The sequence below is a fragment of the Acomys minous genome (genome assembly GCF_964271855.1).
Source record: "Acomys minous genome assembly, chromosome: 6".
Lineage (NCBI taxonomy): Eukaryota > Metazoa > Chordata > Mammalia > Rodentia > Muridae > Acomys > Acomys minous.
Genome location: NC_140487.1, coordinates 72,158,720 through 72,185,515, shown reverse-complemented (window position 1 = coordinate 72,185,515; position 26,796 = coordinate 72,158,720). Strand labels below are relative to the sequence as shown.

General features: G+C 39.9%; 1 protein-coding gene across 8 annotated transcripts in view; it reads right to left on the bottom strand.

Annotated features, from left to right (window-relative positions):
• CNOT4 (CCR4-NOT transcription complex subunit 4) overlaps positions 1 to 26,796 on the bottom strand; it is a 108,172-nt gene that overhangs the window by 37,795 nt on the left and 43,581 nt on the right. For 5 of the 8 annotated variants that reach the window (XM_084788102.1, XM_084788100.1, XM_084788103.1 and 2 more), the window contains exons 2-7: positions 20,466 to 20,731; positions 18,466 to 18,663; positions 10,669 to 10,755; positions 9,809 to 9,910; positions 8,822 to 8,947; positions 4,849 to 4,982 (exon numbers count right to left, since the gene is read on the bottom strand). In XM_084788102.1, the coding sequence (XP_084644228.1) occupies positions 4,849 to 4,982; positions 8,822 to 8,947; positions 9,809 to 9,910; positions 10,669 to 10,755; positions 18,466 to 18,663; positions 20,466 to 20,639 (821 nt within the window). In that variant the 5' untranslated portion in view covers positions 20,640 to 20,731. The remainder of the gene's footprint in view (positions 1 to 4,848; positions 4,983 to 8,821; positions 8,948 to 9,808; positions 9,911 to 10,668; positions 10,756 to 18,465; positions 18,664 to 20,465; positions 20,732 to 26,796) is intronic. The other 3 variants (XM_084788101.1, XM_084788104.1, XM_084788107.1) reach the window with 1 other exon arrangement.

Below are 26,796 nucleotides of genomic sequence, written 5' to 3'. Positions count from 1 at the left end.
TGTGTGTTATATACACCTCTGTGTGAGCGCCTGTGTGTACGTGTGGAGGCCAGAGGAGGAAGTGGGTGGCTTGCCTTATCACTCTGCACCTAGGCATTTTAGGGATCTCTGCAAAGACATTCCCCTTCTCTTATGAGCAGACAATTTTCAATCTCCTGTTTTATTTTTGCATAAAACTCAGAGACATTTACTAGTAATTAAGTGTCTCCACTAAAATGCCCAGCATAAGGTTACAGGTATGCTTGAGATGAACTCAAATCTTCATGCTTTTGTAACAAACACCATTACCTGCTGAACCATTTCCTCAGTCCCTCAATGCTCTATCTTCAGCCATGCCTCTCCTGACTCACTAAGTGAAAAATAAAACACAATGGCTCCTTTTTAATATAAAAGTACCTCAAATGCGGTTGGGGTTCAGATAAACAGGGGGCACTGGATTCCCTGCCCAAACAGCAGGTGCCTGTTTGCCTAGGTCTTTTAGCTACCTTTCATTCAAACCTAAAGCTTAATCTCAGGGTGGAAAAATGCAGGCCATGCTGCATGACTGAGCACACGCATTGGAGGGAGTGGACATAAAGAAGCCTCCCTGAGTACTCAGCAAATGAGGAGGAGGGGGAAGGGATCCTCACAGGAATTTCAGAATGAGCGTTTTCCTGGACTGCGGTGGTGCAGGCTTTTATTCCCAGCACTTGGGGAGTCAGAGGCAGGATGATCTCTGAATTTGAGGTTAGCCTGGTCTACAGAGTGAGTTCTGGGACACCTAGCACTACACAGAGAAACCCTGTCTGAAAAAACAAAAAGAAAAAAAGAAAGAAGACGGAAAAAACAGAAAGACAGAAGGAGAAGAAGAAAGAAAGAAAAAGGAGGAAGAAGGAGAAGGAAAAGGAGGGGGAAGGAGGAAGAAGAGGAGGGGAGAAAGAAGCAGAGGAAGAGGACAATGATGGCCCATCGGCCTGCCTGTCACTTTGAACTGGTTCCCTACCTTACAGGATCATAAACTGCTTCACTTTTACCGCTGAGTCTCTGGTACTACTTACTATGAAGTGGGGAGGTCCAATTACCCCCAAAATTTCATCTAACTTTATACACAGATCCTTTAAATCAGTGGCCTTAGTAATTTTTTTTAAACTACAGACAATTTAGGTGGAGTAAGATCACTCAGATCACTTAATAGCTCCCCACCATGTGTGTACATGTGCAGTAACTACATTTAAATCAGAATGGGACTGACAGAAACTGAAAGACAGAATTCAAAGCAGAAAACCAAATTAGTCAATTAGTCAATTGCAATTAGTCAATTTTAATGTTAAGTATCCAAGTTTTTCAGAGTATTGCTCATTTAATTAATAAATAGCTCTGAGTTTTATGCAAAAATAAAAATGAAGGTTTTAAGTTGTTTGTCTACAGTAGAAGAGCAGAGTCTTTCTGTAGACCCATAGAACGCAGGCCAGCTTTGCGGCTCCTGTCCACAGTGAGAGCCACTGTTCTCTAAGTTCACCTCCAGCACTCCAGCTGGCAGCCCAGCAATGTCTCCATATAAAAACAATGGACATGTAAAATTTTGCATAACATTTCAGAGTTCACAGATATCTTAACATCTATTCATGCTTTAACAAGCTCTGCTTGAAAGTATCTTGTACATTTTGGACAAATTATACCTTTTTTTTTTTTTTTTAGCCTTAGAGATACAAGTAATGCAAAGGAATCTAGAGACCGGGATTAATGCGCCAAGTTCTTCCAGTGCAATCCATATGTAAGGCACTCGGATGGCACCTGTCCATCAGAGGGCACTTAATGTTCAGTAGGAATGTAGTCGTGCTATTCCAAAAGCGAACTGGGAGATGGTGGTCAGTGGTGAAGGGTCTAGTACACACAAGGCCATGGATTTGACACACACCACCACAAACAGATGAATAGCTATGGCGGTGGTAGTAGTAACAACAATACACACTTCCTTTCCATAGAATAAAAGCCAATAAATTCCTATAGAAGTTTTCCTTTCAATACCTTTACTAGCTAATATACTAGTGCCCTCTATTTGTGGTTGAAGGAGGCTTAAAACACTATCAATTCTTTTGGAAGTTACACTCTAGCATGCTTCAACAGATTTTCAGTCAAAATACATATGGTTATGACATGGTTTCATTTAATTGAATTAATGTGCCTAATAGTAAACCCTTTTCTTGCAATTTCTCCTTTAAAATGGCAGGGATTTTGGTCAGAATCTGGTCTCTAGAGCTCACTTGTGTGAAATACTTGCTAACACTTAATTCGGTGTTAGTTTTCTTATTTGTCGCACAGGACTAGTAAGATTAAATAAGCACATCACATTTTATCTACATCTTCCTTTCACTTCAGTCTGATCTTAACATCTCCATTTTCCCACACTGATCAAGCCATGACCACCCATGCTGTGCGGTTTGCACACTCTGTGACTCTTCTCACTAGGCCCATTTAGTGTCTACAGCACAGTCGCCCAGCCAGGTACCATTTCCTTATAATCTTCAGTTGTTACACAAATAATGTCTCAATCTACATGAAAGCTCCAGGCTATAAAACACAATACCTATCCTTATACATTACAATTACATGGCTTCCTGGTTTTCTGTTCTCAGCACTTGAATTCCATCATTTTAAAGCAACATAATCATAGAAAAAAACTATGCTAATAATGGCAGTGGTGTATATAAATGCAGGTATAACAGACATGTTTATAACAGACATGTTTACTGTAAAAATCTCATTCCTTTATCAAGCACCACAGAAGTGTTAGGTAATGAGGACATGGTGCATCATCTAGAAAGAGTAGTACAAACATCAAAGGAGAGGTGTTGGGGGGTGGTCTGATGTATTTTGATGCTAATTAGTGCTTACTGTCTCTGACCAACCTTTTGCTTAATAAAAAGCCATCCCACCTGGGCAGGGCAAAGGAGATAGGTAGGGCTAGGAGAGAGAGGAATTCTAGGAAGAAGGACACCTCCACGAGGAGAAGGAGATCTGAAGTGAAGGGAGGAAGGGGGCCATGGGTTAGCTGGAGGAGAAGCACATGGCCCGAGGCATGGATGGAGAATCCAGCCCAGATGAAGAACATTAGCAAGTATATGGGATTATGGATGGGAGGTAGCTTGATAGAAGTTATTAGAAGCAGATGGCATGGGATTGAGACAGGGAGCCCATGCCTGCCCCACTATGGGAGGCAATTTATAGAATTGATATCTGCCCTACCCCAGGTTAACTAAGGCTATCTTTTTTTGTTTGTTTGGTTTTGGTTTTTTCGAGACAGGGTTTCTCTGTGTAGCCTTGGCTATCCTGGACTCGCTTTGTAGTCCAGGCTGGCCTCGAACTCACAGCGATCCACCTGCCTCTGCCTCCCGAGTGCTGGGATTAAAGGCGTGTGCCACCACGCCCGGCAACTAAGGCTATCTTAAAATATAACAAGTGTCTGTGTCTTGATTCATTGCTAGCCAGGCCTACAGATAATACTTGTAATTTTAAAAAAATAGAGAGGGTCAGTTTGTTCAACCCAAAAGATATGGTTTCATTCAGCTTCTATTCTTAACTTCAATGTAAATAAACCTCACATTATTTAATATAGTGACTTTCTGTTTTATGCTCAATTCTACCTATACAGCTATATACATTATGTGTAGATGCACACACACACACACAAAAACTCCACTCACATTTAAATAGTATTTAATATTTAAATAATCTTTTGCGTCAAAGAGAATAAACATCTCCTTTAATATTTTAAACCCAAGAACATGTTTGAAGAAAGACTGACAATAATTTTTATTGATATATTTGAAAACTAGTTATTTTTCTAGATACTAGGCTCTACTATTTAAAGTTGAACATTAAAACATCACTTAAAGAATATTTAGGATATAATAAAATCCCAAAACTATTATTTAACTATATCATTTTCTGATAACTTTTAGCAAAGTACAGTTTAATACATGAAGACCATCACACGAGCAAGAAACTTTGTACTAAAAATTATAAAATGTATTTAAACACTCAATCAGTATCCCTTACCCAAACCATGTTAGAGGTAGAAGACAGAGAGGTTATTTGTTCTCAGAGGTTAGACTGAATATGTGATACATCCTCACAGGGTGTAACATCAGTGCTTCCCCAGACTAAACAGCCACGCACACTTGTAACCCAAACACACAACACTTTAGGTAACTACCACTTTCTCTTTTATAATATGTTTTCTCCTTTATTACGTCAGTGAGAAACATTAAATTAGGTAGCAAGAGTTTTCTATACCTAATACTCCTTCCCTACCCAACACAGGGTTCGTATTTTGTACAAGCCAGAGAAAGCCAAGAACTTGCTATGTAGCTCAGACTCTGACCTCAAACTTGTAATCCTCTTGCACCTGCCCGATTAGAGATGTGAAAACTGTACCAAGCTCTCTGATTTTCTTTCAACATGAAAGGTGTTCCTGGGCACAAGTTAGTTTGTAAATGAGAGCCAAAAGTGAAGGCATCAAGAAGCCAAGTGTTACCAGAGAGCAGTGAGCAGCAGAAATTCAAACTTAGCCATGGCTTGAATCTCAGAAACCAGAGCGGGCAGAGGCAGGAGGATCTCTATGAGTTCAATGCTAGCCTGTTCTACATAGTGAGTTCCAGGAGAGTAGGCGCTACTTTGTAAGACCCTGCCTCAAAATGAAATAAAATAAAAATCACACTCAAAAGGTATGACCTAGCACTTCAATATAGCTGAAGATGGTGCAGAAATGATAGATCTTGTTATGAATTTTGCCTAAAAAACATACACGATGAAAAGAGTGACAAACAGGAGGGAAAGACATCTGACTGGAATAATATCAGTACTTACGTATCATACCTCTGCAATGGTGTCACTTTGTTCTTATTTTTATCAACTGAACCCGTAGATAGCTGAAGAAAATTGGGATTTAATTTATATAACTCTTGGAGTAGCTTCTGTTCATACTCTTGGTGTTTACCCGCCTAATAAAAGAAGAAATTAAAACTGCAGTGGGATTCAAACAAACAAACACGTTCTGGTATGAAATACTTGGTTACTTTCTGAATTATTAAAAGCACCATAAATAGAACATTAGAGTTTTTTTTCACGGAGTCAAAGAAACATGAGGATGACGCTCCCAAAGTTCTAAACCAACAAGCTATTCCAGTCAAGTTATACTGCAGATCCTCCACAGCCCACAGTGCCCCAGCAGCACCACAGGCGAGAACTACAGCAGTGGACCAGAAGGAGGCCGCTGAGATGCCACAGAGGGCAAAGGTACCTGAGTTTATCCCTGAAAAACACATATGGTCAGAGAGAACCAAATCCCTGCAAGCTATCCTCTGGCCTCCACATATGTGTTGTGTCACGTGTGCATGTGCATGCGCATGCGCACGTGCGCGCACAAACACACACACACACACACACACACACACACACACACGAATAAATACATACAATACAAAATTTTAAACTACTTCGTTTCTTTCACACAACTAAGCCCTATAACAGGTCATTCCTGAGTTTTGTGAAGCCCAGTTAGCTTTCATTGTTAACTTGACACATCAAAAATCACCCAAGAAGGGAGTGCCAGTTGAGGAACTGCCAGACCACAGTGGTCTATGGGGGTTATCTTCATTGTTAATTGGTATAGGAGGCCCTGGACCAGCCCGCTGTGGACAATACTATTCCTGGGCTAGAAAAGAAAACTAGTGTGTGCTGGGCGTGGTGGCGTACACCTGTAGTCCCAGCACTTGGGAGGCAGAGGCAGGTGGATCGCTGTGAGTTCGAGGCCAGCCTGGTCTACAAAGTAAGTCTAGGACAGCCAAGGCAACACAGAGAAACCTTGTCTTGAAAAACAAAAAGAAAGAAAGAAAGAAAGAAAGAAAGAAAGAAAGAAAGAAAGAAAGAAAGAAAGAAAGAAAGAAGGAAGGAAGGAAAACTAGCATGTATAAGCAGAGCAGCAGGAAAGCAGGTAGCATTCCTCCGTGAGTTCTTGCCCTGACTTCCCTAAAGGTGAACTAAAATCTGTGCACTGAAATACACCCCCTTTTCTCCCACAAATTGCTTTTGGCCACACTGTTTGCCACAGCAAGTAGAAGGAAAGTACAACACTCTGGTCTTAGTTAGAGATCTACAACACAGTGAATCCAGAGTTTTCTTCCATTTTTTCTTTGTCTTGACACCAAGTACAACTGCCATTAATTTGTTTCTAGTCTCTACTTTCTCTCTACTAATAACATATAAAATTGATGTATTAAACTGTAAACCAGGAGTGCAGCATTTACCGCCAGCCTCTTGTTTTATACACACTGCTTCACTGGGACACAATCTGGCTCCCCGCTCACACAGTGTCCACATGCTTTCTTGCTACAGGGCTGGAGTGAAGTGTTAGGGATAGCGGAGCACAGCGACAGATGCCGCACAGCCTAGGAATCCTAGAAGACTTATGAGGCTGGCCTTTACAGAAAATGTGCTGGCACCCGCTACACTGTAGTTGGGGTAGCTTTCTATCAAAAGGCAATGTCACAAATGGTATAGGAGAAATCAAGCAAAGATTCGCTATAGAAGTAAACTGTAAACAAAAATAAATGGCAATGAAAACGTCTTCTGAATGGCTTTTTACCATCTGCATGTGTGTCTTACTATGGGAACATTGACTGTATTAGGACTGTGTCTTATCTAAGTGCTGTGGCAAAATGAAAATACAACAAAATAAAATGCAATAGGGAGGGAGGGTAGTGCCATCTACCTGAGCACAAACAACTACCTCATTTGCAGCACGCATTGCACTGCTCCCTCCTCTAACACTCACACTGGTTGCTCAATTTTGAGTATATAGCAACAAGGAAAAATAATTTGTGGGTTTTGCAACAATACAATTTGCTCAAATTATCTTTCTATAGTGAGAAGTATTTCAGCAAAGAAACTATCAAAATAATTCTTTAACATAAAAAGAATACACTATGCATGAGTTTTAAGATATTTTAGATGTGAAATTTTTCATTTATAAAACATGAACCACCTACAAAGTTCTGTGATCAATACTGAAGGAACTATTATGGCTCAGCCTGATACACACGTAATTATGGTGTAGTTCATACATGCAGTTAAAATCCCACCATATGCATTTTTCACCTACAGATTTTCATGAGATCAACTTGGATTTGGAAATCCTTAGACAAATTTTCACTGTAACAGTGTTAAGTATGCAGATGTTACTTAAAATCCAATTTGAAATGCTATCTAGATTTCATCCAATAAGTTTAACCCAGGAGCTAGGAGATGACTCAGTAGGCAAAATGCTGCTATGCAAACATGTGAGCTCAGGGCTCGTGTGTGTGTGTGTGTGTGTGTGTGTGTGTGTGTGTGTGTGTGTGTGTGTGTGTGTGTGTGTGTGTGAACAAAACAGAACATACATGGAGAAGACAGTAGGACAGTAGGGCCCTCTTATCACCCAGTCTCACCAAACAGACCTTGTCTCAAAATTTAAGGCGGAGAGCCATCTAGAAAGGCACTCCATGTGTTTCTCTGGTTTCCCCGACACTTGTAAAGGGGAGGGCACCTGCACACGCTCATATATGCCTTACACAAGTGCACACATACTCAGAATTCTAAGTCTTATTTTTCAAATCACTCATAAACAAACAAAACGTTTAAAAGCACTAATTGAAAAGATGTACTTTGCCCTGTTGAATATCATTATTTTTAACTGTTTTTTGAATTTCAAAGACAATACTGTCAAGAACCACCAAGTTGTTTATTATAATGGGACTTAATCCGCATTAACTACAAATCAAGAGACAAAACTTCATGCTGTTTTTCAATCTGCCTTTAAAGGAGCTCATATTTTTGTAGTTTGACCTGGAATAGAAAGTAGCAAGGAATGCCCCCCACCTTCTAAATGAGAAGTATTTCTGCAAAAGTCCAGCAAAAGATTCAGCAACAATCTGAAGTCCTCATATACAAAAGGGAACTGCAGCATTGTGCTTTGGTATAATCCTCATTTTAATATGCCGTATGGTCAACATTTTTACTTGTAAAAGCATGTTTATACTATAAACTGAAAGGAGACAGGAGAAGAGGAAATGTAAAAGGGAAGATAGGATATTAAGCCCTCAAGTCACCTTTTATAGGACACTGACTACTCTGTGAACACTTTCAAAGGAGAGTCACTGCATGAAAATGCGACCAGCATCATTGGACAGATTACTATTTCCTAGAATACTCTATAAAGAATAGATCTTGAACCAAAACAAACAAAAGCAACAACAAAAAACCCAACAGAAGCTGGGGATGGTGGTGGCTTTAATCCCAGAACTCTGGAAGCACAGGCAGGCAGATCTCTGTGAGTTTGAGGCCAGCCTGGTCTACACAGAGCAAGTTCCAGGACAGCCAAAACTACACACAGAAACTCTATCTTGAAAACCCAAAATCCAATCAAACATCCAACCAAACAAAAACTCCAAGTACTAGAAGACTTTAACTCCTTGGCCTTCATACTGCTGACATTCTCCTTAAAGCAGACTCCCCAACAGTGCTTCCTGTGGTCAGCTTAGTTTCCTCTAGAATAGATGCTTAGCACAGTACAGTAAAGCCTCTGCAACATTTTGCAACAAATGAGCTTGCTGATTTTCTAACTTAACTGACTCAGACTCATTTTGTTGTAACCATGTCCACCGAAGACATTTTATAAGAGACTTTGGGAAATGCTACTTTAAAGTAATGTTGGTTTTTTTCAAAAACGCAAATCTTTGTCTTTACAATTTTAACTTTAAAACTCCTTTTTGTACTAAATTGGTAAGTCACATGAGTTTACTACCTGCATTTCCTCTTTTGTGAAGCTGGCTGCCTCATCTCCCAATTCATGTAGATACATGCAGTCAGGCTTTGGGCACTGCATATTCTTTAAGAAGTAACTGCAGTATTTCGTTGTACCTAAAGATGCCTGTAGGAAAAAGAGGGGAGCAGGGAAAAGAAGACTCAAAATATGAATTGATAGCACAATGTGAATTCCTATGATTGATGTTTTTGCTTCACATAAGATTAGACACAGCAGAACAAAACAGGACTGAGAACACTAGGGAGCTGAACTATTTCTGGTAGAGTTACTATAGACATTTACTTAGGAAATCTAGAGAAAACAGACAAGGGTTCCAGAATCTACAAATCAAATCTTCTCTCGGCATCAGGAGTAGGTATTTAAGTAGCTCCATACCGAAGAAGGGAAGTCCCCCTTTTCCTGCTAGCTATGCCGTCCTTCTTCCATTTACATTGATTGGGAACATGCCGGAACATAAGGCAAAGATCAGGTGTTTAATGACAACAAATCAAAACTATTATCTGTTTCTGATGAGAACAGTTCTGGTTTCATAAAATAAGAAATACATGAAAGCTAACATTTTGGGGGTGGGGGGTTCAGGACAAGGTTTCTCTCTGTAGCCTTGGCTGTCCTGGACTCACTTTGTAGACCAGGCTGGCCTTGAACTCACAGCGATCCACCTGCCTCTGCCTCCCGAGTGCTGGGACTGAAGGTGTGTGCCACCACGCCCAGCTGAAAGTTAACATTTTTAAAGGATGATCCTCTAAAAATGTGTATTCCTACCCAGTAAATAAAATAGGGCCCTTCTAAGTTACTATTGAATTATTTGTGTATCATTAGTTATTATGGAAATCTAAAAGGCAATCTTTAATTTAAATGCCTTCAAAGTTACCATTTAAATGCCAGGCACTCCTCTACTTTCTAATCTTATTCTTTCCTCTTAAAAGACCAGAAAGGGGGGAAAAAAAATCAAGAGAAACACATTACCTTAAGAGTCCTGCCATCTACCACCACATTGTTAACACACTGTATTGCTCTGAGAGCATCTTCTGACCGTATATAGGTTACGTAAGCACTGGCACTCGGACCCTAAAGCAAAGCACATTCCATTCCAAATTATTAGTTTCAAATTAATATTGAAAAAGAAAATTCCTTTACAACCTGTTTATGAAATTCTATAGCTGTTTTGTTTACTACTACTATTGTTGTTAAAAATCATGGCAATAATTAAAAGCAGTAGCTTTTTATATAATGCCGCTCCTTTTAATAGCTCATTTAAGAGCTATAAGTGGATTATAACATAGATAAATAAAATAGTATCTTTCCTTGCCTTTTTCCCCTTACCCTATTTTTTTTTTAAAGTAACTTGACAGACTTGTGAAACTTAACAAAAACGTTTAAAAGTGAAAATTTAAAATAATAGATTTAAAGACAATATATCAAAATAGACATTCTGAGAAATAAACATGATCTATACAAGTTGTTAACTACTGCCAGTATGACAATGTTGCTGTATTAAGTTTTCAGTATCCAAAATTATTACTGATTATAAATTGTTATCTAATTACCAGGTTGCTTGGTAGCAGACTAAGTAAGTCCTCACCACCACCACCCTTTAACCCATCCGTTATTTTTATTTTCTATTTCCCTTTTATTCTATCAAGTAATTCACTCTAAGTCCTGAGGGATCAAGTAAACACAAAAGCTCCCCAGCCCACCAACAGCAATGTCACTTAACCTCCTTTGACCCTCAAGCTTTCTGACTGCAGAAAGCAGGTTATCCTTCTGACAGGCCAGGTCAAGCCCAGACCTAGGGAAGAAAGGCAAAAATCCCTATAATGAGTTACCTGTGAGCCTGCATATGATGTGCTATTATTGATGACAACTTTATGTATTTTACCAAACTTCCCAAAATATTCTGGTCGTTTTAAAACCTATAAAAGAAGAAGAAATAAGGCATAAACTGTCCCCATTTTAATCACCTTTATCCTGATAATGGGAACATTCACCATCCCTTGTCAATGAAAAGCACAGAGGTCATTTTAAAGTTTCCAATAATGGAACTGTCTCCTAAGTATGTTTATGTAGCTGACTCATGGGGCATTTTATTTTATGTTATTTCATTTTTTGGTTTTTCTAGACAAGGTTTCTCTGTGTAGCGTTGGCTGTCCTGTGCTCACTTTGTAGACCAGGCTGGCCTCAAACTCACAGCAATCTGCCTGCCTCTGCCGCCTGAGTGCTGGGATTAAAGGCATGTGCCACCATGTCAAGCTTAAAGAGTCTTAAGAGCTACCTTTTTTCAAACACTAAATAGAAACTGGGACTTATGAAGTCTGAATTATTATGTTCTAATATTTGTATTAATAATCTATTCTATTACCTTAACAGAATTTAACTGCATTGTCACTCATAGGTAATTTTTATGAGGTAATGATCAAAACAATGATCAAAATCATATTTGAGAAGAGAGACAAAGAACAGGCATAAGCAGTGACATTTATGTCTCATAAATCTATTGTATATTACACTATGGCATGATTACTAAATCCCAAATATGTAACAGTGTCTCCTCAACGTTTAGTGTTTTATGATTTATCACTGTGTACATAATTTCCTATTTCAGTAAATTTTATTATGTTGTAACTGTCTCAAAGGTTGTTCCTCCCTGAAGTCTTTGCTGCTAAGTTACATTTGGAGAACGAACTTGCATTTCTTCCCCTAGTACCTTAGCTACTTCCTAGTGTTCACTTGTCCTCCTATCTCTCTTACCGATGCTATTCTGTGATCACTACAGTAGACTTTTAGATTTCCTTACAAACTTACAAACCCTGGCTAATGTGATCAGAATATTATGACACAAAATCTTTCCCATAACTTGTAATTACCTCAACATTAAATTTTGTTCTTCTCCTAGAACTTTACAGACAGCAACCTCTTCCTCAATGAACAGTCTGTATTGTGCCAGTAAGTCTCAACAGTATTCAACTTAATACAAACTAATCTCACTGTATTTGGGTGTTTATAAATATAAGGTTATATACAGCCAATTTTCATGGATTAAAAGGTAACTACACTGGTTTTCCACTTCTTTTTTTCCTACCTAGACTCCTTGACTGATAGAACAGTAATAGTAGCTAATGAAATGACACCTCATCCCCAGACAGCTTCAGGGCTAAAGGATGGAGAAGAAAATAGTTTGAAAGGGGGTTTTCTGGCCAGTAGAATTTAAAACTGAGTTCAACATTGCAGCTGGAAAAATACCAATTCAGGTAAGTTAAAGCACCTGCTCCCCAAGGCTGGCAGCACACAGCTGCGCTGCATCAGCAGCTCTTAGTGAGTTTATAGCAGCAGTTCTCAATGAAGGAAGCACTAAAGGGGCTTTCAATGGGGGGGGGGGTGACTTTAAAGTAAGAGGGAAACACTCCTAGCATTTAGAGGATAAAAGCCAGGGGGATTCCTCCATGGGCCAAACTAGCCCTACCCAACCGTGGCTCCTGTATACTTTCTGAATGTCCCACAAGACATGCATGTAGCTATGAGGCCTGGCTATAGTTAAGGGAAGCTTGAAGCTTCATATTATTAAACATATTTTCTCATAATACTGACATAAACTGAATTCATAGATAATATGTAATTAAGATAAGACTATACTTTGAAATTGTACTAGCTTTTACAGAAATCACATCATTTCATGGTATTTCAGTTGCCAAAACATATACCTGTAAAAATCTGTAATTTTAACTGCCATATTTAGTGATTAAAAACACTACCCCAAGAAACTGAATATTAACACAAATCATTTGAGACAAGTTAAAAAAGAAACACAGCTCCAATAGGTCTAAGGCCTAAGAACTGACACAGTAAACTCCAAAATGATACTAAGTGCTTCTAGCTTGAAAGGCCACAGAGCACAGTAGGTTTGCGAGTGCCCACGCCAAAGCACGCATATGCAGAAAAGGCCTTCTCATGGTTGTCTTCCTGCATGTGTCTGCTTTGGAATACATAGGAGAGAGTATACCATCAAGAGCTCATTTTTAACTGTCTTAGGGATTATTTAAAACACTGAATTGTTCTTGCTAGCCTTTTCAAAGAAATTGGAATGTCTTTTGGGGATTCTGTTCATACTTTTTGTTTTTTATCTAAGTGTCCTATCTATATGTATACTTCTTGACTTGTTTCAAAGATTTCTTCATCCCTGTCTTTTTGAAGGTGTTATATGCTATGGGTGTTTTTATTTCTCTCTTCTGTGAAACATGCTGTCTCCTGGAAACTAGAATATAGGCATCCCACCTGGTCCAGGAGTGTTTAGCCACAGAAGAAATCAGGAGCTTAGACCAGAGCTTACACTAGAGCTTAGACCAGAGCTTAGACCAGAGCTTAGACCAGAGCTTAGACCAGAGCTTAGACTAGCCCAAGGGAACGTGTGTCATTTCCTCTCAGACAGGAGCACAGTGCCTCTGGGCCCAGGCAGGCAATCTAACATGAAGCCACAGAGTGTGCCAGTCCTTCTGAGGGACCTGAGTGTTACTCTGAGTAAGAGAGAAAGGTGGAAAAAGACTTTAAGGAAATGAAGGCTTCCGTCTGTCTGGCTGTGGGCAGAGTGCAGGCTTACAGCAGTAAAGGCAAGGGCAAATCCAACGACCATTATTTAGGAAGCAGGGTGCCTGCATCAAACATTGTTGGTGGGTTGAGTACAATTATTAAGAAATCATTAAGAAAAAGATAGGTAATATTTCATTCAAGAAAAGTCGTTTCTGGTTGTATATTAGAAGTAATTTGGGGGCTTTGGGAAGTTATCAATACAGGCCTTTCCCCAAAATATTCTGATTCAAACACTCTATACCACATAAGAATGCATAGGAAAATACAAATGAATATGATCTAACAAAACAAAAACCAAGGGGGGAAAAAAAGGAAGATATGGTTTATAATATTATTTTTTTTTTAAGTGGGCAATGAACCACTTTTAGAATTGAAGACACTGATTTATGGAAATACTTTCTGGCAAACATTTGGGAATAATACTTTCATGGCAAACAATATAGATATAATATTACATTGACATGTCCAGATGAAGGCCAGAATGGTATTTTCAGAGCACAAATCTAGCATGTCATTCTACTGAAAACATTCAATAGCTTTCCACTGCCTTCAGGATAAAATGCAAAGTCTTCAGCATGGCTAACAAAGCTCTCATAATTAAGTGTAACTCTACTTACCCCAACCACATTTCTCATCACTAACTCCAGCCTTTCAGACCAAGATTACATAAAGAGGCATGTCTCACTCAACAACACCTGGACATTCCCTCTGCGCGAAGCACTTTACCCCAAAGATAGCAAAGACCATATACCTTCCCTGCAATGGTCTGCTGCTATCCCCAACTGCCACTAAAGTAAAGCAATGCTCCTCATCCAGGACTCTTGTTACCTCTGCAAAAAAGCAGGCACTGTTTTGTATACTGTGAATGCCCAGTGCCTTACTCAATAGATTTAAAAAAAAAAACTGAAATTGTTAGTATTAAGAGAAAAAATTACATAAAGATCTAGGTGTGGTAGCTTGTAACACAGAAGGCTAAAGCAGGGGGATTTTCAAGAGTTCAAGACCAGTATGGGCAATAAATAGACTCTGTCTCAAAAGAAAAACAAAAACATGAATGTGTACTACAGTAACACTGACAGGCCTCCTAAGTACCAGCAAATGACCAGCAGTTGATATGAGAGATAGGCTATTACAGCAAATGAAATTCAAACAATTTAAACATTCCATATTAACGCAAACACTAGATCTTTACCTAAACAACTGATAAAACAGAGAAAGAAGTATTCTTTGGGAACACAGCTAAGTATTCATGGACACTAAGAAAAGCAAAACCGTGGCAGTTAGATGCTACATGCGTCAATGATGAATGGATGGATGAAGCAATCATCAGTACAGAACACCCCAGAATAGCAGATCTATCATAACAAACAAGCTGCTTGCCTTGCCTTTGCCTCAGTTTACAGTGTATAAAATGAAATGGTTGTGCAGACTCTTAATTCCTCAAATGAAATACTCTCTAGGGCTACCACATACCTGGGATACTAATTTGACCTTATTTGCTGCCTAGCTAATAGTATTAATTCTCAAAGCTGATCTTAATTATCCTTTCCTTGGAAAGTTTGTCGGTTTGTTTGTTTTTGTGTGTGTTTTGCCTGCATACATGTAGGCTCACCATGTGCGTGCACTGCCCTCAGGGACCAGAAGAGGATGGCGAGATCCTTAGAACTGGAGTTAAAGATGACTGTGAACTATCACGTAGAGGCTGGGAACAGAATTTGGGTCCTCTACAAGAGCAGTAAGTGCTCTTAATTGCTGAACCATCTCTCCAGCCTTCTACTTCTCTTTTTATAAGTACTCAAGAGTGTGTGAACACTTGATTTCTGTCTTCTCCACTAGCCTGTAAACTTGATATGAGTAAAGTCTGGCTTGCTATCTAATTTATCTTCAGTATCAAACACTGTATGTATTTACAAAATTCAAATTTTAATAAAAATGAATAGCTCCATAAACCTGAAATCTTAGGACTTTTAAGATATATAATTACCTGTTAATTGGCGTCAAATTACCATAGCTTTTAAAAATGTTTTCCTACTGACAAATAAAAGAACACACTTGATAATCAATCTACTTCTAGTGAGGCTCCACATTGCTTCCAATACTAAAGCTGGCTAAACTAAAGATAGACAAACAAACAAAAGGCAAATTCACACTGAAAGCTCTCAAATCAAGATGAAAGTCCCAGAAGTTATTGAAGTAGCAATTTCAGAAAGGCAAAGTAATCAAAAAGATTAGGAAAAAGTAACAAAGGACAGAAAGGACCAGAGAGGTGGCTCACAGGGAAAGCTCCTGCTGTGCACACCCGACAGCCTGAGTTCTATCCCTGGAGCCCACATTAAGGTGAAGGAAGAGGGCCGGCTCCATGGTTCTCCTGTAATACCCACATCATGAATGTGTGCCCCTCAGTAACATGCACGCATGCCATGCACGCATGCACAAATAACAGTTTCAGAGGCAGAATTAAAAGGGACAGAGAGACAATTAGTGCGGAATTTTAGTCATATTCAAGGAAAGTGGTCAAAAGAGGTGGAATTGTGTCTACCTGAGGAAAGTAGAAAAGTAGAAGCTTACAAACAAAATGGAAGGAGTGAGTGACTGCTGAAGTGACACTGTGGATCTAAAATGAACTCTTTCCTTAATATTCCTTATTGAAACCCTTTCTCTCTGAGTATTTTATTTTTGTTTCTCGGGATGACGTCCTACTTCCTTAGCTCAGGAAGGCCTGGCACTCATTAAGTAGCCAGGTTGGGCCCAAAGTCATGGCCCTTTTGCTTTAATAGCCTGACTGTGCACATTACAGGTACGACTTCTTGGCCAACCCCTGTGAAAAGAAGCAAGTCTCCTGTATATGATGTAAAACGCTACTGCCAAGTTCCCTGGACCTAGAATCCTAGTAATTCTTTGTGTGGTGGCAGCAGAGGGCAGGACAGGGCCATGACCATGTACCATGGTACAACAGGGAGGTCAAAGGACAGCTCTGCAGAGTTGATCCTCTCCTACCATTACATGGGATCCAAGGATTGAACTCAAGTCTAAGGCTTCCACAGCAAGCAACCCTACCCCTTGAACCATCTTGCTGGCCCAGATCCTAGTAATTCCTGAGTTGCATCCATTTTTAATGCTCATGATAGGTTCTTCCAAGTAATAGTTCCCTGAGATTCTCCTCTATTGATTTGCAGGCATTTTAAAGCCTTAGTGTAAACCCATAAATCCATGACTATAGTCTAGTCTTGTACAGAAAGAGACAGATAAGAAGTTATTCCCACAAACAAACCATATGCTGAAGGCTTGGTCTGTAGCCTAATCAGTGATCAATTTCCTGATGGACTCATAACTGAAGGGATTACTGGGAGGTGGTAGAAACTATGGCAAGTGGGCCCATGAAGATCAAATGGGTCACTGAGGTGTGCCTTTCAAAAGTATCTTGTTCCCAGCCTTTTATTTTGCCTGCCTTTCTGCCTATTGGCTACATGGCACGAGTAGCCTCCTCCCACATTCAGCTGCCAGCAGGATAGTCTGTCTAACCTCAGGCAGACAGCAATCAAGCACGTTAACAACAGCCTGAAGCTCGGACAGAAACTTGTTTTAAGTGCACCCCCACTGCCCCGCCAGGTATTTGCCACAGTGAAAAGCTACTGAAAACAGCCTAAGTGAGTGCATTACCACAGAGCTAATCTCCAGCATCATGAGGAACGTTACCTCAAACAGTTTTCAAGGATTTATTCTAGAAGACTCTCCAAATTCAGTGCTATCCTACTAAAGCAAACATGCTAACTGATACTAGCTTCAATTTTCCCTCCCAAGAGCCTTGTCAACACTTCATAGCATAGTGGAATTAAAAACTGGCAGGCACATATCCAAAGCCCGCAAGGAAGTATGAGCTCAGAGTGATGTCGATGAGACTAACTGAAGAAGGAAAAAAGAGAAAGGTTAAGAGTCATCAAGTAGGAAATTGAAGCACAAAAACAAACAAACAAACAAAAATAACTTGATCTTTTATTTCACTTAGTCAAATTCTCCTTCTTTCCCTAAAACTGGCTCCAAATGACCAAGTAAAGAATGATGGCACAGTATAACACTTCTAAGTGAGCAAGAGTTACCACGTGGGGAGCACTAAGATGCTCAGCTCGTAAAGGCACTCACTGTTAGGCCTGATGACCTGACTTCAACCCCCAGAACCTACAAAGGGAAAGTAGAGAAGTGAGCCCTGAAAACTCCTGACCTCCACACATGTACCAGAGCACACACACTGCTATGTGGGCAGCTCATTAAAATTACTTAGTGTGATTCATGTAACTGTGTCTCCAATTACTTGGTCCATACAGCTACAAAAAAGAGAAAAAAAGAAAACAAAACAAAACAAAAAAAACCAAAAAAACAATTCACAACTCACGTTAACCTTAAGCGTGTCATTATTCATTTTCACAGGCTATCATCACTAAAAGGGACTTTTAGTTCAAGCCCTTAGTTTCACAATTGAAGAAACTGAAGCCTAGAAAGATTAAGGCAAGCCTAAGAGCACAATTGGCCAATGTTTCTTTTCTTGTTGTTGTTTGTTTTTTGAGACAAGGTCTCTCTCTGTAGCCCTGGCTGTCCTGTAACTCTCTCTGTAGTCCAGGCTGGCCTTCAACTCAGGTATCTGGCTGCTTCTGCCTCCTGAGTGCTGGGATTATAGGACTGACCACCACCCTACAGTTCTGGCCACTGGTTCTTCTGTTTCTGTTTGGTTTGGTTTTGGTTTTTTGAGACAGGGTTTCTCCGTGTAACAGAGCCCTGCCTGTCCTGGATTGGATTTGTAGACCAAGCTGGCCTAGACATCTGACAGCCTCTTCCTCCTGAGTTCTCAGATTAAAGGCGTGTGCCACGACACCCAGATAGCCACTGGTTCTTAAATATTATTAAAATTATTTTTACATTCATACTTCCTCCCAAGATTTATTATTGCAGAGGAGTCTTACATTTTATTAGGATCAACTATTATTTTCAAATAAGATATGCGAACACAGAAGACTACCACACAGCAATAAAAGCAGAAAAGGACTTACTTCTGGGTCGGCAAGGCGCTGGGACAGACCTACAACAAAGACGAGATTTTTTTGTACAACACGTACACTAGCCAAATGTTTTCGATTTTCTGAAATTTTCTGCTTTCTCTCATTTTGTTTCTGTTTTTTCTCATTCTTTATCCTTTGCAATTCTTCCTGGGAAAGTGGTTTATAAACTGCTGGGTCTTCTGGATATGGCTATAAGTATAATAAACAAGGTGAAGTTAGCATTAAATAAACAGAAAAACTGCATAAATGATATATATATATATATATATACAATTCTGAGTGGCAAGTGTGATTGTTAGTTTCTCTTCTGATTTTTCAATTGCTTTAAAAATATTTTTATTAAGAGTTCTAAAACTTATTTTTTAAAGCTTAGCAGAGACTACTTTCAGCATAAATATCAAAACAACAATCTAGGTATTCCCCTAACACCTTCTCACGCAGTTCTTAGATGATTATGCTTCTTGGCTGCTGTGTAAAAGGCAAAGAAGATAATTCTTTCAACAAAATATGGATTTTTATATGTTATAATCAACAAACATTTAAGGAAATCCTAGTATGTGCTAAAATACTACGTAAGTTATATGCTTGTTTGTATATGCTGGTGTGTGCATAGTGGAGGCCTCTGCCTCACTTCTTTGAAGCAGGTTTCTCACTGAATCTGGAGGTCACTGGATGGCTGTCCTAGCAGGCCAGCGAGCTCTAAGATCATTCCCTAGCGCTCAGGTGGAAGGTCAGAGAAACACTCCTGATTTTTACATGGATAGTCAGGATCCAACTTAGGAGTACAGAGTAGGTACCTGACCTACTAAGCCACGTCCTCAGCCCATATCCTTTTTTATTTTGTTTGTTTGTTTGTTTTAAAATATATTCCTAGTCTAATAGGAAGAGATATGGAACATAAATATTTAGACTCTGGCTCAAGAGTTCAAATTTATTTCTAACATTATTGACTAAGTGTCTTTAAACAACTCAATCCCTAAACCTTCAGTATAAAGTACAAAAAAACACTAAAATTTAATGTAAAGATTAAGTAATGCCCATAAAACAATTATAATTATCATTGTGCCCTCAAAAAACACTTGCAGTTTCTGCTGCATGTTTTTGTCTTTTCCTTCTCAAGATCATAGTATTTTCCTTCCTACAGCTAGCACCAAGGCCACTGGCAGACCAAGCATGTGGACTCAGAATGCCAGGCTTTGAAGCCCAGCAACCTGATGTAAGGCCATGCAGCCACTCCGCCCTAGCCTTCTCAGCTGTAAAATGGGATCTTAGCCAGAGGGCTTCTACAGATGTAAAAAGAGAGATAATGATTAAAATATGCTCCACACATAGGTAAGTACTACAGCATCAGTTATTGGTACTACTAATAACATGATAAATGGAAGACAATTACATAAAACTGAGTATAAAGATCCCAGGGAAGATGTAATAATTCATTTTCATTGTCAGTCTGACTGGATTTAGAATCATACAGAGGCATATCTCTACGGGTGTTTCCAGAAGACTAACTGAAGAGGGAAGACCCACCTTGATGTGGGTGGCACCATCCCATGGGCTGGGTTGCACAACTGAATAAAAGAGGCAACAGTCAGCTGACTGGCAGAATGCCCTTTTCTGCTTCTTAACCCTGGTAAATGCCTCTCCTATTAAGTACTAAAAGACAAAAGTGAAATAACCCCACATACAGACCATGGTTTTCTAGCTCCACATTATCATATCCACACTCATTAGTTCCTTACCAATCCTCTTAATCAGCAAGCACCAGGACTTCGTCTATGTTTTTGGTCAGAGACTGTAGGACTTTACAGATGCCACATAGCTCACTAACACAGCAAAGGCAGCACCTGACCCCTTCTAGTTCATTGCTCCTTAAAGACGGCACAATGTTTGTTGTAAAAGCAATCACTCGTACTCATGGGGAATGAATTATACAGTCAATACTGGACAAGAAAGAACCTATATACAAAATAAAGCTGGTTTGCAGCACTTACCTTTCTACATGCAGGACAAAGCCCATTCTCATCAGTGCGAATTCGATGCCAACAAAACCGGCATATCTGGTAGCCACAGGTGCAAGGGAAAAAGTTGATATCGTCTATCTCCAAGGGCTCCATGCAGAGAGGGCATTCCACAGGGTCTTCCTTGGCATCAGGACTGCGAGACATTTTCACGCTTGTTTGACAGCAGCAAAAGTTTATAATAACTTAAGGGAGAAGGAAATTCAGCACTGAGAGCTAAAATGTAGAACTCTGAAGACCTGCATGAGAAAAAATTTAAAACATACCATTTACTACAGGAAAAATATCAACTTTTGCTATAATCAAAATCTATGAATATCAAGAAAAAAGAACTGGAATTAATTAGTTTTAGATGCAGCAGAAATGTAAAAGATTCCCATATTTTTCCAGCTAAGACATTTAATACTGATCTAAACACTACTTATAACACATTTTAAGAAAAATACAATAAACTTTACAAGAACTCTGAGAGCAATGAGACGGCTCTGTGGGTAAGAGCTGACTACACAACCCTAACAACCCGAGGGCTATCACCAGAGTCCAGAGGGGAGAGAGCCAACTCCTTAAAGTTTTCCTTTGACCTCTACACAACATACACACACACCATGCCATGTGCATGCCAACATACTCACTCTCTTTCTACACACACACACCATGCCATGTGCATGCCAACATACTCACTCTCTTTCTACACACACACACCATGCCATGTGCATGCCAACATACTCACTCTCTTTCTACACACACACACCATGCCATGTGCATGCCAACATACTCTCTTTCTACACACACACACACCATGACACTCTCATGCTAACATACTCGTTCTCTTTTGTAATAATACTAAGTTTAAAACCATGCATACTGTCAGGCGGTGGTGGTGCACACCTTTAATCCAAGCACTTGGGAGGCAGAGGCAGGTGGATACTTGTGAGTTCAAGGCCAGCCTGGTCCACAAAGTGAGTCCAGGACAGCCACGGCTACACAGAGAGACCCTGCCGTGAAAAATAAAACAAAACAAAAAACACATACTGAACTGTTTCTTTCACTTAAAAGTTAGTACTACTTCTGCCTATCTAAAGGAACATAACATAATTATGATATGCCAAAATGTATCACAATTTACAAAAAGGCCCCCAAACTAAGATTTAATCACCTATAGTTACATATTACTAAAAATTATAGCTCAAAACTAAGCAACATGCCATAACTGTTTACAACTATGTGATGCTATGCCAGTGAAAACTGCTAAGCATAGTTTTATAAAATATTCTTGTAAGAGGTGCTACAAAAAGCCTGTAAGAAATAGTAAGAGAACAAATTGACTTTTCTATCCCAATCATGTTTTGTGAAATATGAATTCTTATTAAGGTATAGAGAGGTGAAAACCACAGTTAACAATTTCATGCTAAAGGGTAAGCTGAAATAATTATTTGCAGTTGAAAATGGAAAAGCTGTAAACTAACCTACGTCTTGATGCACTTCCCCATCACAATGGTTTAAAAACAACACACACAACAAAACAGAGTGATTCTAAAAGTTACACTGAAGAGAGTATGAGAATAAATGACATTGCTGAGGGGAAAGTGTGTTGATTAACTCTATCAGATAGATACTCAACTGTCTTCTATGAAGCTGTAACTTCTTACTGCACAAAAGTAGTGAAAACATCAAGAACTAAATCAGTAAGAAATAGGCCCATGAATAAACAATAAAAATTTTTTAAATTTAATTTTAATTTTTAACAGAAATCACACTACAAATCAATACAGTGGAATGGACCATTTCATAAACAATAAAAAAGCACTGGTACATATCTAACTTACACTACAATAAAATAATTCCCCTGTGCAGTGGTGACATGGGCCTTTAATCCCAACACTGGGTCTGTGCATTAGAGGCTAGTCTGGTCTAGACAAAGAATTTCAGGACAGCCAGGGCTACACAGAGAAACCATGTCTCCAAAAAAACCCCAAAATAAATAAAGTAACAACCAAAGGTGACTGGAGATTTATCTGGTATAATAAATTACTGAAATGTTGGAAAAACAAATAGGTGGGTTTTTCTTCCTCCACTTAAGCTCGATCACCCAAAATGAGAAGCCATATAAAGGTACAGTTGGCAGCCGGGCACAGTGGCACACACCTATAATCCCAACACCCGGGAGGCAGAGGCAGGCAGATCTGTGAGCTCAAGGCCAGCCTGTTCTACAAAGTGCGTCCAGGACAGCCAGAGCTACACAGAGAAACCCTGTCTTGGAAAACAAAAACCAAAACCAAAACAACAACAACAACAACAACAACAAAGTAAAAACAAACGAACAGCCAGGTGTGGTGTTGAACTGACTTTAATCCCAGCACTTGGGAGGCAGAGGCAGGTGGATCTCTGAGAGTCCAAGGCCAGCCTGGTCTACAAAGAGAAACCCTGTCTAGGCAAGGGGGTGGGAAAAGAAAGGAAGGACAGACATAGCAATTTAGTAAATTTGTATAAGCTGACTCAGATAGAGATCTATTCTTTAAGATGGGGCAGGAGAGACGGCTCAGAGGTTAAGAGCACTGGCTGCTCTTCCAAAGGTCCTAAATTCAATTCCCAGCAACCACATGGTGGCTCACAACCATCTATAATGAGATCTGGTGCCCTCTTCTGGCATGCAGGTGTACATGCAGGCAGAGCACTATACAAATAAATAATAAATCTTTTTTAAAAACTTGTCAAAGAGTTTAAAAAGAACAAGCTGGAGAATTACTATCTCTTTCTCTACACAAAAAGCCTTGTATATATAAACTTAAGTTTCAGTAAGAAAATAAGAGAAGGAGGTTGACATAAAAGTAGACATCTTTTGTTACTGAACTGATTAAAAATGTTAGTTTTAAAATTCAAGTAGCCAAACCAAGGGGTGGGGGTCGTTTTCATTTCCTTGAGAAAATGTCCAACTTTGGTGGTTAGATGGGAGAGGGTAGTGGTGGTTAAATGGTGTTTTCTGTTTCCCATAGTTTCAATTCGGAGTGACCAAGTTGAAATTAGCTGTATACTCCTTGTTTCACATAAAGAAAACTAACTGGAAAATTCAGAGCTACAGGTGAGGTGATGTGTTCCTGGAATGTCTTCCTAAGAGTCTATAATTTTATTTCAAATTTAAAGTTAAAAAAAGAAAGACAGAAAAGCACATGGTATTTATAAACAATCCAACATTACTAGTTTGTAAATCTGAATAGCCACTTTCTCCCTGTTTAATAAACTGAGGATGCAGAATAGACTGCTCCTGAGTAAGTTGAGCGTCCAAAACTCTACAGTTTTTCTATAGAAAACAGGCTCTTATATATCTATCAACAAGAAACTAAACTGAAATCTTAGGAAGAAGGAGGGAGCGTGGGAACAGGAAGAGCAAGGGGATTACAAATTGAGAGGTAATGTGGTATAAAAACAAATAAAATATTTAATGCAAAACTGATATCTTACTTCTAATATCTTTGACTTTAAAATTCTTTTCGTGTGTGTGTGTGTGTGTGTGTGTGTGTGTGTGTGTGTGTGTGTGTTGGCGCGGTGGGGAAGGGTGGTGCGTTGATGACAGGTCTCTCTATGTAGCCCTAGCTGTCCTGAAACTCACTGTGTAGACCAGACTGTTCTGGAAGTTAGAGATCTCTGCCTGTCTCTGCCTCCTGAATGCTGAGATTAAAGGCATGTGCCACCATGCCCAACTCTTAAGATTTTTTTTTAACTCCACACTATTACCATTTTAGTGAAGTAATATATCGGTTGCTGAGAAGGAAACAATATATTGAGGCTTAGAAATATAAAATCTTTCTAGAAAGTATACTACAACAAATAGAAGATGAACTGAAAAACACTTTCAGGTTTTGGTTGTGTGTGTGTGTGTGTGTGTATTTTGTTTTGTTTTTTAAGACAGGGTTTCTCTTGTCTGGCTTCAAACTCAGAGATCAGCCTGCCTCTGCCTCTCAGTGCTGGGATTAAAGGCGTGTGCCACCATGCCCAGCTGTGTGTTTTTATTTTAAAGGTTTATAAGACATTTATATTGAGAGAGAAGGAAAGGACAAAGTAGCAAGAGGTACCACAAGTTAAAAGTGACTTCATCTGAATACTTGTAGCACTAAAGAGAGATTCCACACAAGCAGATAATCAAATGTTATCCAAGAATGATTGAATATATGTGAGTAATCCAACATTTGAAGAAAAAGCTAATTTCCAGCTCATCTCTTCCACTAAGCAGACATATGATCCAAAGTTCTAGGACTTGATTTACTTATGTCAAAAACTACAAAGAGGGGCCAGCAAGATGGCTCAGAGAGTAGAGGCTTGCCCCCAAGCCTAAGGACCTGGACTTGATCCATGGAAGCCATAGAAGAGGTAAAACAACTTCAGCTGGTGGTGGATACAAGCAAACACATATGCACAGTGAAAATACACACAGAAATTTAAGTTTTTAAAAACTATTTTAAAGGGTATTTCTGCCAAAGGAGGAAAATATCCCAGAAAATCGAAAGTTAAAGAGACAATGAAGAAAGAACTTGGTTTAAAAAACAAACAAACAAATAAAACTAAATAAAAAAAAGTAAATAGAATCACATACAAAGTGTCAGAATCTAACCTGTTGGACTAAAAAGTAATAGTAATAAATAAAAACTACATCCAGGTCTAAAAGGGAGTCCAGGATAGTCAAGGCTACAGACAGAAACTCTGTCTGGAAAAAAGCAAAAAACAAACAAACAAACAAAACAGAAAACAAAAAACAAAAACATTATTAAATTAAAAAATAAAAACTAGCAAATAGCAACATGTAGGTAGGAGTAAAATAAGCTAAAACACTTTTTCCCCCTCGAGACAGGGTTAACCAAGAGGACCACCCAACATCATGATGGCCCAGGCAGGTGGGCACCGCTACAATGAACAAGTATGTGGCTGAGAGATGGGAGAGAAAGAAAAGCAGAACAATTTGTGCACTATGAAGAGAAGTGGAACCAGAGATTCGAGGGTGGTGAAGAACAGCCTGACATGAGTAGCCTGAGCTGCCACCTGAGGCCATGGTGATGTCCCGGGTCATGCTAGGTCTGTGGCCCTGCAGCAGCAGGAGTCTGTTACTACCAAAAGGCCATTAAGACTGGTCTGGGTTGCCATCTGGGGCCAAGATGATGTCAAAGGGCTGTTAAGAGCTGGCCCCAATGACCTGAGCACAAGAGAGCTGGCTCCACCCTTCACAAGCTGCAGTACTTGGGAAAGCTGGCCCCACACCAAATTTGCTGTACAATGGAGTGGGCATAAGAGGAGAAATTGACTCCTCCCTCCTTGTTGCATTCAGCACTCAGGAAAGCTGGCTCCAGCCCTCATCCACTGTATGGTGGTGTAAGCGCAGGAGAACCTGCCCACCTGCTGCATCCAGCCTCAGCCGGCGGGAGAGCCTACCCCTTGCCAGCTACAATACTCAGGATAGCATGCCCCATACCTCACCTGGACAACACAGTAGAGCTGACCGTGGTGGCCTGGACACAGGTGAGCAAGCCCAGAGGGTGGGAGCTCTGGAGAGCTAGTCCTACTCTCACCTGGGCATTATTAGAGGGCTGGCCCCAAGGGCATGAGAGAGGGTGAGCTGGCCTGCCCTTCACTGGCCTTGAGGTGTCAGGCAGAGAGCAGCTTCCCCCGCCCCCTCCCCGAACCCCGCCACTCCTCCACCCCACCACACCCACACCTGGGCGGCATAGGAACCAACTCAGCTACCACCCAGGCCCAGATCCAGGGCTCTGAGCTTGAGCTGGCGCACTCCAACATCTACCCCATCTATGAACTGCTGGGGCCAGTCCAACAAAATGGAAGCTGCAGCATCTCCATGATATCCAGGAGAGTACCAGCGGGGAGCCAGTTTTGATAGTGCAGCAGAAGCCGAGGTCTCGGAACAGAACCAGGCTAATGACTCAGTGTAATAACATTTATTTGCAAGTAAAGCTGTTTGGGCAAAAAGGCATGACACACCGTTGCACACTGCAACTACCATGGCAAGATTTTTGTTTGGGTTTGTTTTCTTTTGTGGGGTGGGTTGCAAGGGCAGAGGAGGACCATGAAGGGACAGGGAGATGAGCAGGACTGGGGTGCCTGATGTGAAGTTCACAAAGAACCAATCGAAAGGTTTAAAAAAACGATTATGTGTGTATATATAATATACCAAACTAATATTCACATAAGAAAACGTTTCTCTAAGCATAACGGCCAGAAGTTGTGTGCATTCCTGTAATGCCAGCACCTGAGAGGCAGTGGCCAGGTTAGGCTACACACAGCAAAGCAGTCTCAAAACCAA